Genomic DNA, 16299 nt, shown 5'->3' on the forward strand with positions numbered 1-16299 from the left:
GGGGTTGAATAACCCTCTACTCGCAGTCGGTTTTCACAATTCTCTTTTTAGTGAGTCTAAATTTCACAGCCCATCTCAGACACGTGTATGTTCCTGATAGCAGCTTCCTACAGTCCAATTCAATAACCCTAACTCTCCATTTTCTCCTGAGAGTATGAAAACCTGCCTTCCAACCAGTAGCCTTAAAACATCAATACACCCTTATCAGGCCCTTCTGAATGGCTCCACCACCACATCCAGTGAAGGAGTATCTGAAGCAGTAAACAAGATAGCACCACCTCATTGTTTGGCTCTCCTACAATTCCCTCTGACCTAAAATAGGTCTTTTGTAATAGGCAGCTCTTCCTTTCAATGTCTTTAAGAAGCATTTCAGTGGAGCTCAAAAACTTCAAAGAATTTTTCCCTTCAGCTGGAAGTCTCAAAAACCAAGCTGACTGGAAAGCCCCCCCCCCCGGGAGGAAGCAGCTTGTGCTTTGCAGAGCTTCCACGCAGTGCACTTTTCCTGCTGTACAATACCACATGCTGCCAAGAGTCACTTGCTCAGAGCTCTCAGCCATGTCGCAAGCAGAAAGTGCCACTAGGTACCTCTGTCCATAGGTTGCCACTAGTGCTGCACTTTTGATGTTCTGACCACTTGAAACAACCCCCAAGCAGCTGGCTCACCAAGTCCGGTGAGGGTTTTGCTGATGAAAATGACAACACAGGAGACAGATTACCCCATTCCAGCACATCAGATTCACTTAGCATTCAGCCCCCTCCTGCGACAATAAATAAACCCAAATGCACTGCAGTGGAAAAACTATTCCCCCTGGGTTGGGAAAAATAAAAATTACTGACTAAGCATAATCACAGGTCAATGGTACCCTTGCCTGCTGGTGTCTCTTCCCATGGAGTGGTGCACCACAGAGAGCCAGGCCAAGGATGCAGCATAGTTTTCCCTCAATTCCTAAGCCTGCAGCTGTGTTTAGATCTCCATGACTAATCATGCTGCCACGAAGACGTTCTGTACATGAATTGGTGTGGATAAATTAAAGGACAACATATGCCTGGTGATGCATTTTAATTTCCAAGACAACACATCCACAAGTAAAAATGTAAGCCTCTGTAAAGATTTAGATGGCTAGCAGGAAAGAGGACAAGATCTCAGACAGACAGTCCACACAAGTGCACTAAATATTCTAACATGCATGCTGAAATGTGATTGATCGCCTATGCCTCTCCACCGAGCATTAAACGAGATCCTTATTAGGAACTGCCTCAACTTCTTAAGATGCTACGAGCATCTCTACTTATGACCGAATAAATAAAATTGCATTTTTTCATAGTACTAACAAAAAATGAGAATTGATATTTTTAGATGAAGAGCAACACTGCCTTCTCAAGTTAACCCCACACTTCAGCATCTTTCAGCTCCACAAACTGTACTTCACTAATACTACAGGACAGATTCTGCCTTCTTTATTAAAGATGACCAGTAGCTTATTCAATGAGCAATCCCACTGCAATCAGCATTAATTCAAAGAGTATGTGTTTACCTCACATGAACAAAGGTGGCAAAATTAGGCCCTATGTGACAAAACTGTTTGTGCTCTATTTCTTAACAAAATTTGCACTTAACCAATAAAAGTTAATTCACAGGGGAACTCTACTCTACACTTATCCCATTGAGAATCTGAACCTTCCTCAAGAGGCCAAAACATGAAACAAAACCCATTGGATGCAATTTATAATTGGTGATTTCAATCTTCCACTTAAGCCACAAATAACTGATTAAACATCAACAGAAATTTTAAGAGTGCATTGTAGGTACTATATGATGAAAAGAAGGTAAAAGGACCTTTCAGAGGTACTGACATCCTATTTATTTTTTGTCTGTCACATTCAGCCTGTATTGTTTCCTGTTCATGATCTCCACGATTCATTTATTAAGTCACACATAAGTAAAGCTACGTATGTATATGTGTATGTGTTACACAATGTGAAAATATAAATATATAAAAATAAGATGGTTTTAATTTGTATTTAATTTCACTAATAATATGATTTCAGATCAAACATACAGTCTCATTTCAAGTAAATGTAGAGTGAGAGAGAGGGAGGGAGAGAGAGAATTTTTCTGCTAGGTTTCAAGGCTCTGAAACAGCCAAAAACAAATACTGGAAATGAGCACAGACAGAAAAACTGGAATCCCCAATTACAAATTATTTTTCTACCTTCAGAAAAAAAATCCCAGTTATGCAACAGCCCTTTTGTTTATCCAAGGTTAGATTTTTGACTGATGAACCTATCAGCATGTCCTTTCAAAATCAAGCACAAAAACATACTCATCAGAAATCTCAATGTTGAGCTTCTGGTTGGTCTGGCTGAGAGTGGTGCGGTAAAGCTTGGTGGCCATTTCAATAAGATGATCACTGCTGAACAGGAAATCCCCTTTACCAGCTGCTCCGGAGCCCTGAAACAGAAAGAAGTTTAGTATCACTGCAACTATTCAGAGGAATACTGTTGAGTTTTATATGGGCAAACAGCTGCCAGAAACTCTCCTTCCCATGCCAGCCCCCAAAATCCAAAACACAAGTACCAGTCTTTGATACAGCACACCACTGGGCAAGACCAAGTAAAAAGGAGGTTGCAGTCACCATCACTGGACTTCTAAGTTAACTAGGAACACCATTCAGGTTTTGGACTTCAAATATGACCAATCTTAAAATGGTTAGATTCTAAGGAGAAGCTTCTATGAGTCTAAATATCAAGGGAGGTTCCCCCCACGGGCCAAAGAAAAGCCACTGAACACAGCAGACCCACAGAAATATAGTGCATTAATCTCACTTTGGTGGCTACGTCATAGCAAATTCACAGTAGTATCATAGTGGAACTGAAACCAACTGTTCGTACTACCACAAAAGATATTTTCCTCCTGGGGACACATGGTAAAGTTTGTGACAATGAATGCAGAGAGTAAGAGGAAGTGAACAATAAAAATGTGGTAAAAACGTTATTGAAGACTTTTTAGATGCCTACATAGAAGTGAATAGATTTATTCAGAAATGAAAAAGGAATAACGTTTAATCTAAAACTTCCCACTGCTCCCGAAGAGCAGAAACACATCTAGTAATCTGTTTGTTATCCTTCAGTTACACCAAGAGTGGGGGAAAGCTATCCAACCGTTTAAGAAAGCTAACGATAAGGTTTCACTATGAATAAAAGCCAGATTAAAGGACCTTTTATAAATGGAAAAATGTCTAATCCTGAAAAGGCTGAAGCAAATCACTAGATCTTATTTTCACAAGCAAATTGTCACCCATTATTTAACAGCTCCACTACCTGGTCTTTAGTAATCTGAAACTACGACATCACAGATGTGGGAAAGGTTTATGATTAGCTCTCTTAACTGTACATGCTAGCAACAAGGGAATTAATATTCTAAGATCATTTCTGTACTTCTCATACAGCATAAATGTGCTTTATAAATTATTACAGATTTAAACTCTACCTCTTTGAGGTGCACAGCAAAAAAGCCATCATTCTGTGAGCTCATGGACACTTTAGTAACATCCCCCAGAGGGACCAATGATTTGATATGTCCAGATTTTTGATCAGCCAGCAAGACATTATTTTTTGTTAGCAAGAAAATCCTGGATGCACACTGAAAAACATGAAAATGAAAAAACATTATCTATCCAAACATACAGAGGAGATGACTCCATGACACAGAAACTTTTAAGAAAGCAGTTCATACAGATAAGCACATGGGTTCTAATTTTGAAACTTCAGTGTCTCACTTTTTGGGGGAGCTCCAGTTTGATCAACATCTCTGAAAATGTTAAGTGCCTTCTTAGGGATTCAAAAGTCTAATGAACCCCAGTTCTTTTTTGCCCTGCATGTTTACATGTGTAAATACCACTTTTTAAACTGTATGTTTATAGACGCACAATCTGAAAACGGAACGTAAGAGCACATATGTAAATGAGAGTGATCCTGATTTGTACAAATTTGATGTCTATTGAAATTAATGTGAACTAGGGGTGCAGAAAAATGCATCAAGTATGTGTGTGTGAACATATGTATCAAAAGCATTTGTATCTTATATACTATGTTGTCCTCTGATATCGTCTCCCCACGCTATTCTAATACACAGCTAAGTATTAATTTGTAAACTATAAAAACATACTTCTCCAGAAAGAATCCCACACTTCCTCCTTCTCAAATGAATAATTTTAACTAAAACACGGTTATGAAAGAAATCACCATCAATTAAAAACGCCTACTTCTCACAAAGCATTCTCACCAATAGATTTCAAAGTGCTTTACAATACAGATAAGCATCATTATCCCCATTTTACAGATGTGGGGTGAGGAAGAAATGAATAAATAAGGATTTCCTCACCTTCAGAATAATGGAATGGAAAAAATAAAATTGCCATATATGTTAATTTACAGCAAACCTTGCTACATCAGAAGGCCCTTTGGAATCAAACGGAGCCATTTTATTACCTTCCCATTAGCTCTATTGATTTTATTCACAACTTCAGCAATAATGATCTTTTCTTCCACTGCTTCTTTGAGTTTTTTGTACTTGGGGTTCTTGCTGATTTCCAGGTAAGCCCCGTGGAATGGCTGCCCAACACTACAGGAGGACAAAACAACACAAAAATGCTCAAGTTAAATTTGAGTTCTGAGCAAAAATAAAAATCCCAGATCTATCACATACTGGTGCAAGCTTTACAATGGTGCCAATGACAATCCCCCCATGACCTTATTCACTGTATTGATTTCAGGAGGTGCCTATTGGCCCTCTGTGTGTCTTGTCTCCCTCAATATATGGCAGATTTGGATTTCTCCCCTCTCCTTGGTCCTATCTGACAGTATTCTGACTTCAGAAACCTCAGCTGTGCATTCTAATGAATATTACCCTCTTCAGTCTACAACTCTTCCTACATGAGAAGCACCACAACCAGAGAGACAGAGAACCTGCTACTCTTCCTTTCTGAAGCACAAAAGGGATTCAGGAGTTCCACAGACAGATGCCGACTGGCTGAAGAGAGGAATAAAATGGATGTGCCAGCCAGGGTCTGGGTCAGCCCCATCACAGAAATCTGGACGACTCCAATTTTTTCAGCAGGGAGAAGACTGTAAACCTATAGAGGAGACTGAAAAACAATGTAGAGAGCGAGCACACAGCACACCACATGACTGTTTTTTTGTTTTATGAAGACACTGGTATAGACACAAACTGACACGCCAAAATCTGTTATTTGAAAGAAAGGAGAAAGAGGAAGCCTGGAAAGGAAAATATAAGGCAAGCAAGAGATATTGTAATTAACATACTTTATTAAATAGCAAGATGTTGGCTGCTGCTAACCTTGTCCATCAACATACAACTGCTGTAGGCCTATAAAATGCAGACAGTGGGGGCCTTCAAAGACTACATTTTCTCACTGTGCCTAGGAGACTGTCTGGCATCTTAAAATAATAAGTACTGGTAATTTTTTCAAGCTTTGCATCAGGCGACAGTGCTGCATGACAGAAGATTCAGCCAAATAAGTTTTCAAGAAACATCAGCACCTCCCTCTTTCAATTGCCACACAAACAAGTTAGCTGAAAATGTTCTGTAACCCTTTAATCAGAGTGATTTAATTTCATTCTGAATTCAGGAAGTTTTTTGATTGAAAATATAGATTGCGACAAACATGATTTGAAGATTGAATTATAATGAGTATTGGCTTTTATTTAACCAATTCCCCATTGCTCAAACAAGAAATCTCTTCGAATTTAGATTCTGACTAGCAGCCTGGAGAGAAAAATCTAACACGGGTTACTTTTATATTTAAAAAAAAAATAGATGCTCTATTATGTTTGCTTCCACTGAAACCTGCACTTAAGGCTTCACTTGGTGCAGTCAGATCAGAAATTCCCTGGTATTTTCAGGTCTCTACCTGCCTCAAAAATTGATACAGAATATTTGCACAGCGATGTAAGATGTTAAAGAGCACAGCCACTATCACTGATTAGACAGTCTCTGAAACAAAAACAATTACCAAACAAGCTGGCCTTGGGAAGATAAAAGGCTTCAACAAGTTTCATTATTTAAAGGCTTTTCTTAATGCTTAACTCCAAAATTGCCTAATCCTCACATTTCAACACTAGTCACTATTTTCATGAATATTTTGGCATCAATTCAGCTTTAATACTGACCACAACAGATATGCTAGCAGCAATTATTTGTTTGCTTCTTATTCTCCAACCCCCAAACAAGGGATAATGATTTTTGCAGCAGCATATAGGCCTCTTCCCTAACTGGCTGCTTTGACCTTTTCACTCCTCTCTTTGCAACCCTCCACTGGACATACACCACTTGTCTTTACTTTCTGTGTCCTTCACAAGCTATCCCCACCAGAACAGCAGTCATTAAAACACAAAGGCCAGAATGCAGGGCTGTGGGCTGCAGGAAGGAGCGGTGGTGATCAGAGGGCTATTAGGAGGAACTCCCAGGAAGATGGGACAGTGGTGGAAGTTTGAGAGCTCTGCAGGGGGTGGCTCTCTGCAGACACTTGTCCCCACCATTCTCTGTGCGTCTCTTCTTCTCCTGCTCATTTGCCACAGGTTCCCACAACAGAGATCCCTCCTTCTGGCTCCCAGGATCTGCTCCCTGTTGAGTCTCTGCAGTCCAACTCCCTACATTGCCTGGCTCCCGTTTTGCCTCAGGCTCCATGTGCATCTCCTGTGTCTCCCTGCCCTCCTGTGCATGCCTGGCTACCACCCTGCTGAGTGCCTAACCATGCCTCAGCACCTGACAAGTTAGATGACTGCCTACAGCCGGAGAGCAAAAGGAGCCGCTTGGCACAGGACCAGAGGCAGTAGTGGAATGCCTCTTGTACACAACTCACGAGTTGATACGCATCCCCTCCCTATCACCTGACACTGGCTGTCAAAAGGTTGACAGCTGTCTGAGCAGACCATCCCCACCTGTTAGACTCTCAAACAGCCACTCTCATGTTGTCATGTTGTCCCAAATGCTGGGGAGGAGATCCCTATAATATCCACAAAGCCATCTAATTACCCTTCCACCAGCACTGCTTTGTGTGGTACCTCCACAAAACTTCAGCTAGGCTGTGAGTGGGCAGAGGAATGCTGCTTATTAAGCTACCAATACCATCTCCTTGTTCTCTCCACTGGATCAGCCTACAACCAGCTGTCGTCTCTTGTCTTACACTTAGATTGTCGACTATCCAGAGGAACGACTGGGTTTTTAGACTGTACTTCTACAGCACCTAGAACAAGCCAGCTTCTGCTCTATGACTGGCACTGACATGCTGGGGCACTGCTTTTCAAACTTCACAGCCCTAGGGCCCCAATGTGATATTAAAAATTTTCAGACTCCCAGGCTCACAGATGCTGGGTTCTAATTTTCCCTGGGGGTGCTCAACCCCTGTCTGGCCTCAGGCCCTGCCCCCACATCCCTTCCCAGGCCCTGTCCTTACTCCACCTCCTCCTGCTCCCACTCCACCTTTTCCCCTCCTCTTTCCCATCTCCTTCTGCCCCTTCCTCAGCATTCCCGAACCCCTGTTCCCACAGTGTGCAGGAAACGGGGGGGTGAGAGAGGGGTTGTTTCATCATTGGAACCAGCAGCCCCAGAATCCCTGGAATACTCACATGAACCTCAAGAGCTCCCTGGACTTCAGTTTTACAACCCCTGTGCTAAGATAATAAACATAATTCATAATAATAAATCTGTGCCATGTGACTGCAGGCCTGTCAGTGGGATCCTTAGATCCCATCTGTATTGCAGGCACAGATTTGGAGCAGGCACACCATGGCTGGGGCTGAAGGTGGCAAGCAATGGACTCTACTGGTTGTTTTCTTCCATGCTGAATTTAGGCTACTTAGCTCCATGCAGAGCATGGCTGTTGTCTCATTTATGAGTGAGATTGTTAATTTTACCCCTTCACCTTATTCTGTGGCTATCTGTCACTCACTGACACATCAGCAAGGCAAGAGAAGGCAGTATCCAGTCAGGTTCGCTAATGGTTCCCTTTGCACAGAAACAACCCTCTTGCTGTGCTTGGGGTCTTGCCACACGAAAACAAGTTCTCAAAGTTTACAGTGACAAAATCCATGGTACTTGATGAGTATGAAGATTCTAAGATTATACATAAATAAAAGTCAGCAGTTCAACACTTAATTTAGAGGCAAGCTGATTTCACTTTGTAGTGAAACGAAAAAGCAGTCATGTAGCACTTTAAAGACTAACAAAGTAATTTATTAGGTGATGAGATTTTGTGGGACAGAAAGCTCATCACCTAATAATTTTATTAGTCTTTAAAGTGCTACGTGACTGCTTTTTTGTTCTGACAGAATACAGATTAACACAGCTCTCTCTGTTACTTTGTAGCAGCAAAATAACCCATGACCTCTACATGACTTTTATAAAGCAACAAAAAAAAACCCCAACATCCTCAATGTAGGCATTTAGCACTCTCAAACTGGTCCACACAGAAAGTCCACAAGCAGCTGTTTTCTACTGGTTAATATAAACAAGGCTTTGCTTTTTAACTTCCTTACTTCGGTAAAGGCGCAGAATGTGTTGTTGTTTTACACTGTGATATCAGAACAAGTCATTACCTGGCTGGATATAAAGCCTTCTTGTCCTTGAAAAGTTCACTGGCTTCCAATTTTTCTTCGTATATAAGCTTCTGTTGATCTGTAAACTGGTCTCTGTACTTTTTACACTATAAAACACAAGATTTTAGGTGAATCATAAATTATTCTTGGAAACCTCCTTTAAAGCACCAGCCAACAGTGATTACTATTCACTACTGCTTAAGATACACATTCTTAGCAAATTTCTGGAGTGAGTCAAATCCATCCCACGTCACTGTAACACAGCAACCTTTAGCTGGGACGCTTTAGCCTTTGCCTGCTTTAGATGCTTCTGAATCATATTAGACAAATTAGCAATGATTTTAAACCAAGTATTTTGTTTAATTACATGTGGGTAGCTAGCATCGGAGGGGTAGCTGTGTTAGTCTGGATCTGTAACAGCAACGAAGGGTCCTGTGGCACCTTATAGACTAACAGAAAAGTTTTGAGCATGAGCTTTCGTGAGCACAGACTCACTTCATCAGATGCTGGACATCATCAGATTCATCATCACCACTTCATCAGATGTGGGTAGCTGACTCCTTTGCAGGAGTTCACAAGAACAAAGCTTCACAGGTGCAAGGATTTTATTTTGCTTTGTGTTGGAACTCCCCGCCCCCATTTGGTATTGATAAAATAATCAGAATTCTGCTGTTCCTTTTAAGCTGGCAGACAAATATTTTTGTAAATGATTCATCTTGGAGTTGCTTTGAGTGGGGCCCCCCTTTTCTCAGAATTCACTTCACTTCCAGACCACAAACAATTTAGAATATAAACAAAATTAAATAATTACCAATAGAGATTAATACAAATACACAGATACACAAACCCATCCAAGTGGGGCTGAAGAATTTAGATGCTCACAGAATTCAGCATGTTCTCGATTTACCATGTTAAAAATTTATAAGAGAATCTTTGTCGTGGACAGGCTGCAGAAAATGGCAGAGTTGAAAAGATATCATCACAGATGCTGAGTGTTCACCAGCACTTAAACAGATTCTCACCATTTTCTCCATGAACAGGTCCAAAACAAATTTCAGCTAGCCACAGTTCACATGCACAATATTCCACTGAGTATTTCCAGTGTTAGCCTAAGAGCTAACGCCAGCCCTGGACATGAACGTAAGTATTATAAACCACCAATTAAGAGGGAACATGCATATTCACTTAATATTACATTAAGAGCTGACTGGGGAGAGCGGAGGAAGCAATATATTTTAGTCTTCTTTTCCAATCACTAAAAGGACTAGATAATGTATGGTTATGTCTGGAAGGCCATACAGAATAATCAAAACAAACAGTCCAAGCAAACAAATTAGTGATCAACACTATAGCATATATTGCCTAAAAATACTCCCTCTCTGAGCGAGAGAGATGCAGTCAAATCACATGATCAAATTTTGTAGCATTGCAGCCAAAACGCATCCTACCCTCCACAGATGGAAAATCCTTTTCAGTTCCTTGTGAGTTGCATCCAAGAAGAGATAAGGCCTTGCTGGCCAGTTTGCGTCTATTGGTGATAAAGAAGGCATCTTAGTCTTCATTTCCAAGAAGTACTTTTGCATCTGTGATAAATATAAAGCAAGACATTATATTAATTTTAACCATTAAAGCTATTGAAACAAATGAGAGCTGACACATGCTCTCCAAAATTGAGTGTTGCTACTCAGCAGCAATTCCGATTGTCTGGGTATACTGAAAGGAGGAGATGACACTTGATACAGGTACTAATCAGGACACAACTTTATTATATAGCTATCTGGGACTACCTGGTAGATAAAATATTCAGTGCAGGTCAATCCATGTTATTTTAAACCATTATTCGGGGCTCCACCAGCCTCCACTGATTTCCAGGCAGGTCCCCCAGCCAGCCCATGGCTTGGATCTTACATCCACTACCCTTGTAGGAGGGTTAAGGTGGGCAATGAAAATGGGGTACAGGGCAGTATTCCCTGCAAGCTGAGCGCTTGGGTGGCCATCCAGGAGAGAGTCAGATGATGTCCAGCTGACTAGCAGGGCACCCACAGCGAGACACATGTGTTTCTATTGGGGGTGCACATCCACACATGCCTTGGTGTACATAACAAAATTTATTCTGCCCATGGATGGAAACATTTGGCAGGAACACTGCTGTGGAGGGAGGGATGTTTGACTCCCTGTCACACCAATCAAAAGAGTCCCCAAACCTCTGCCCCAGTTCTGGTCCTTTATCCAGTACTTCCTTTTAAGTCCTTTACCAGGTCATTTATTTGGCCCCTGGACACAATCCCTATGGAGTACCTACACTGGACATCCTCCCAACCCTCTGAAGTAAATGGTTACATCTGGCCTATCCTCGTTTCTTCCTATCCAAAAAGATTCTCCCTGACCCCCTTGCTGTGGGAAAGACAAAAAAACCTCATTCCACCAAAGCCAAAAAAATTCCTTCTCTGTCCTCCTTAAAAGGGAGTGACTAGCATGATGCCCACAGCAGGTCCTAGCCCAGTCTGATGTTTGCCTCAAGGAGGAAGGGTGCTGGCCTTCTTGCTATATGGAACAAAGTCTTCCTCTGTCCATGACCTGCACCTCTAGATCGTCCTGAGGCAAGGCAGTACTGCAAAAGGCCTGCCCTCTACTTCTTTATAGCAGTCTCTGAAATCATATCACCCCTCCTCCCTGTCCAGGAGCCATAAAGCAGAGCCCAACCACCACACAACTTAAGTGTGGTGCAGTAACACTTCTTAAGCCAGCTCACACGCTTGGGAGGCTAAATGTATTGAGAAATGCTGATGCTGCTTTAGGTATAGGCTGTCTGTGTCCTTAACTTCAAAATGTTCCTTCTTTACAACAAAGAGTACAATGGTCGTGCTGTCATCTGTAAGGTATGATGAGCCCTTTGCAAATATTAAAACATTCCTTAACTCTCACAAAATTTTAAAATTAATGTGCAATGTAAATGTATACTTACAATTTTCTGAAGTGTAAATTCGTAAATTTTTCTTCCAGCATTGGCTCGAAAGAATTTCCGGTATTCTCTACGGACCTGAAAAATTAAACAAGCCTTCAGAGTGAACATGTAAAAGCAGTATCTATCCATGAATGGTTTTCACAAAGCATTCTACATTAAGAAAATGAAGTGTCAAGTTGCAAGAATGACCCAGGAAAGCAAAAGAAAAAAATCAGACAGAAGCAGGGAATAGGTCACAGACAAACATCAAAATTATCTAAAGCTGCAAAGAACTAGATTAAAAATGATAATGTAATGTAAAGTCCTCTCCTTTTTCACAGTATCTTTACCACTGTCAAGCCTGATTGAGTTTATCACGGATTTGGAATATTTTCAAAGCTTTTGTGTCCTGACGCTGGGTTGAAGAAAATGGATCTCTTTTAGCGACAAGGATTTTATTGACTCTTAATTGCCACTAAGCCAATCTGTGGTTTATTCTGTTAACTGATTTTTTTTCTCTGTACACGTACTTAAGTTTTTGATCTGTGTAGTCTGTAAATTTAATTAAACTTAAATATTAACGGAGAAGCAAATTCAGAAGAAAGTTACTATAAATCCTTTTGTCATACACATGCTCTTAGAAAAATGACTTACTGGTGTTTGATCGTAGCAAACAAAATACATTAATTTTGCTTAGACCCAGCCATTTAGCAACCCTCCTCACATGAACTAATAATTAAAAGGCACTTTTAGGAGTTGATTTCTGATACTGCTTTATATACCTGATTTTAATAGCAACTCTAAATGTAGAAAACTGAGCAATGTCTACCTACCCCTGTTATTTCTACTAATAACCACTCCCATGATAACTAATTTCTTCAACTGTTACAAACTTGAAACTGATATCGGACTTTTGCGAAATGCCCAAAACTCAGGACAAGTTAGTTGAAATTTGTGAACTTTTCTGCGAGCTTTGGCTGAGTTAAAAGCAAATCGGTTTAAGTTTTTAGAGGAAATCAGGAAAAAGGACTATAGTCTTGTGTACTTTTCTCTACAACAAGCTCAGTGGTTTTGGCTGATTTTGCACGCTGTTCTTGGGTTCATCAGAACCAGAAACCAAGCGTAATCCAATGGGTAAACACCCACCTGTGTTAAAATGCAAAAGGTTTACACCACCTCATGCTAACAGCCCTCTCTCATATGCTGAGCGCTATTTTAAGCCATCATTTTGAAGGAAGAATTTCTCAAATGTTCTCATAAAAAAATCAAGAGTGGGAATAAACCCTCTTTAAATCACACATTACTGAGCTATATTAACTGTATTTAAATTACCTCACTCTCACCAAACTTTCTCCATTCAATTTCTTTCCCCTTTATTTAATACGAAATATGCTTTGAGTTTTCAATAAGTTTTCTATGCAGAAATTTTCAGTAAAACCTATATCTTCCTTATACTGTTAGACCTCTCTAATTAGCACACAGGCACCATCAGCATGTTAGCAATGCTTACTGTGCACCTATAAATATAGTAATATCTCCAATCCCACTCTGACAATATCCACTGAAAAATATTAAAAAGGTGACTTTCCAGTATACACAGCCCCCATATTTCAAGTTCTCATTGGCACGCTTTGAAAACAAAGTGACTATTACTTAAGCAGCAGTCTGTGAGCTTTTTTACTAGCATTATTAAAAAAAAGGAGACTATTCCCCACCCCACCACCCTCCACATACACACACTGAGTAAGCAAGCCAGCAACAACTTAATTCCTTGGTAGATCGGTACTAGAGAGCCCCAAATCTCGAAAGTACTGTCCATGCTACTGAAATTCAATTTATTTACAGTAAATAGAAAAATAAATAAATAAATTTAGAAAGTCTTGGTCCAGCTCTGTTCTTCAAGATATTAATGACCATGACTGAAACAGGTGAAAGTGCTTTGATTTAAAAAGCTAGTAACTCAAAAGCTTCTCCCTACACATATTCAGGAAGAAAACAGCCATTGAAGCAGACCCAAAAAAAAAAATTACAGAGTGTTGGTGTAGAAATGATTACACACAGCTAGGATCTTGCTATAGAACTCGGTGTGTATTCATATTCTGAAGAACTGTATGATTTAACTGAGTGAGAAGAGCATTACCGCTAGAAATAAAACCACAGAATATGCAGACAAAGGCATAGCCTTGCCACATAAAATGTTCAACATTTTCATGTTATTAAAGGTAGCTTTCACCAAAAATAATGTTCAATCTATAGCAATGTTCTTGACTTCTAGGAAAGGACACTATCCTGGTTTCCAATAATAAAAACTGACTGACTTTGACAGGAGTAAAGTATGATTCTGATCTGAAGAGTGACTTAAGAAACGGCACCTTTATATCCCTTGCTCACTTTCTCATACATATACTGACTCACATTAATGTAATTTATTGACTAGGTTTTCGTTACATTTTATCCATGTTAGCTTATGAGTACAGAACATATTTGAAGGTTTATAGCTTATGCATTGTCAACAGAACTGTCAAAGTTCCAGCTGTAAAACCAAGTGCTGTACCCATTTACACCTGTGCAACCCCCGTTTGGCCCAGAGAATCTCTGTAGGCAGTGATGATGATCAAGACAAAAAGCACTCTGCAGGTCTCTCAGATCTCAGTGCTCAAAAGACAGCAGTTTAAAAATATTCCTTGTAAATTAAGCAAAGGTGGTATGCAGGTACGGTGACACACAGATGGTGGCCCATAAGATGCCATTTGCACAGGCTATTTAAAAAGACTAGAACTATACTTTACAGATTGTAAATGTGTTTTTCTTTTGCAAACCAATCCTTAATGTAGAGGACTATGGAAAAAATACAGAGTTGGCAGACTCAATTTTCCTAAGTAGTCCTGGCTGTCACTGAACAGATGTCACAACATGCAGTGCCGCTTCATCAAAGCAACTCAAAAGAGTGACTGAACTCTACACTTGAGTCTAGGCCACACTTTGGCCATCCCACATGCATCCGTAGGTCTAAAATGAGCAGCAGTGAAAGTCAAATAATCACATCCTACTTCCCACTGGAACAAGAACTGGTCAAGAAAAGAAAATACTTCTTTGTAATCTTTCCAGCTGGGTTCCTCGCCAACATGTGTCAAATTTTAAGTAAAAAACCATGATAGCATCCCTTTAATTGAAAACATTTTTGGCAATTTTGTCTTCCATTTGAAAATGCAAATGGCTAATAAAAGAGCGATCTCTTCAAATTAAAGACAGCTGTAAATGTAACACAATTGTTAAAAATGTTTACAAACGTCATTTAACAAACATTTTTGGATTAAGGATTTTTCAGTGAAGAAGTCCATGTAAAAGCTAAGCAAAACTAAGATCATGCTCACTAGTGATCCCACACAATCAACAGTTTATTATGTGTTAGTAGATGCCACGCTTTATTGAGTTCATTGTTGACACAAGGGAGTGTTTGAGAAAGTACCTTCAGTCCAAGCCAGTAAGCCCAAATGACTGCAACAGCATGCTTACGCCTAGCCTCCTCCTTCAAGCGTTTCAATTCCCTTCGAGCCTAAAATGTTTAGATAGTGAATAAAAGAGACAGCCCGATGCAGATAGCACAATGACCAGGAAAAAAGATCCTCCCAGACAGAACAGCTGATTTAATGAATAAGATATAGGAAGATGGAAGAACAGCATATAACCATTAAAACCCAATGCATCAGTGTGGAAATGATGTTAAGGCACAAATATGGTCAATACAAGCCTCTAAACTGCTTCCCTATTAGAAAAGATAATTACACAGGCTCTATTATTAGTCATGAATGCTCATGTAATATCTGCCATGCACGTCTGCCAATCAAAGATGAGTATCTGATACTTGATTTTAATAGAAAGCTCTCTATTCAGTTACAACACCATAGTGATATTTAGGAAAGTGAAAAATAATTGAAGTCACACTATGTACTCAACTCCTCCAATGACAAGTGCCTAAGCACGGCACGTGTAACTAACAATTTAAATTATGAATTATTTTTTGTTCCAGTTACAAATTCAAATAAAACAATACTTCTCCCACAATTTCACACCATATTTAAAACTTTCATTTTGGGAACTTAGTGAAGATTACAGTATATACTCTTCTACAATCTGGCAACGATCTCTTTCTCTGATTCTCCACATGATGAAGACAGATGACATAGCACTAAAAAGCATGACTTCATCAGGGCAAACAAGGAGACAGGTACCTATATTTTATCTATAGTCTTTAAGAAAACAAATTCCAAAAGAACTCTACACAAAGATGTGAGATTCTGTTAAGTTACTCTTTTTACATTTTAGAAAGTATTAGTAGGTTTATTTGTTCAACTATTTAAAGACACGAGACCAACAAATAAGTAGCTTCAATTGCTTTGGGTAGGACACAACAGTAATAGTAGTTATAGCAATGTACTTGCAGTATTCATATCTTATCCATTATACTGAGGTAACTGTGAATCCACTTCCAATTTTGCCACTTGTGTGGGGTTTTTTTTTTTTTGGGTAGTCTTGCATTTTTAACAATAAAGGCTATTTTCCATTAATTTAGTTCATTTGGGATGATACACAAATTCAAGTTTTCAGACACGCGGATGCTAAGGATGCTGCAATATGTGCCTGAATTTTGAAGATGAAGGAATTTGAGTAGTGAAAGATGGATACTGAAGCCTTCACTTTAATTTCCCTCTCAGGAAAAGAGAGTTTCTTAAGAT

At 39.8% G+C, this 16299-nt stretch overlaps 1 protein-coding gene across 3 annotated transcripts in view; it reads right to left on the reverse strand.

Moving 5' to 3' along the window:
- Window positions 1-16299, reverse strand: part of MYO1B (myosin IB) — a 198864-nt gene that overhangs the window by 7241 nt on the left and 175324 nt on the right. For 2 of the 3 annotated variants that reach the window (XM_075000690.1, XM_075000689.1), the window contains 7 exons: window positions 15033-15119; window positions 11585-11659; window positions 10068-10202; window positions 8620-8726; window positions 4492-4624; window positions 3491-3643; window positions 2325-2452 (listed from right to left, as the gene is read on the reverse strand). In XM_075000690.1, coding sequence (XP_074856791.1) covers window positions 2325-2452; window positions 3491-3643; window positions 4492-4624; window positions 8620-8726; window positions 10068-10202; window positions 11585-11659; window positions 15033-15119 — 818 coding nt within the window. The remainder of the gene's footprint in view (window positions 1-2324; window positions 2453-3490; window positions 3644-4491; window positions 4625-8619; window positions 8727-10067; window positions 10203-11584; window positions 11660-15032; window positions 15120-16299) is intronic. The other variant, XM_075000691.1, reaches the window with a different exon arrangement.

This window comes from Carettochelys insculpta, chromosome 8 (genome assembly GCF_033958435.1).
Source record: "Carettochelys insculpta isolate YL-2023 chromosome 8, ASM3395843v1, whole genome shotgun sequence".
Lineage (NCBI taxonomy): Eukaryota > Metazoa > Chordata > Testudines > Carettochelyidae > Carettochelys > Carettochelys insculpta.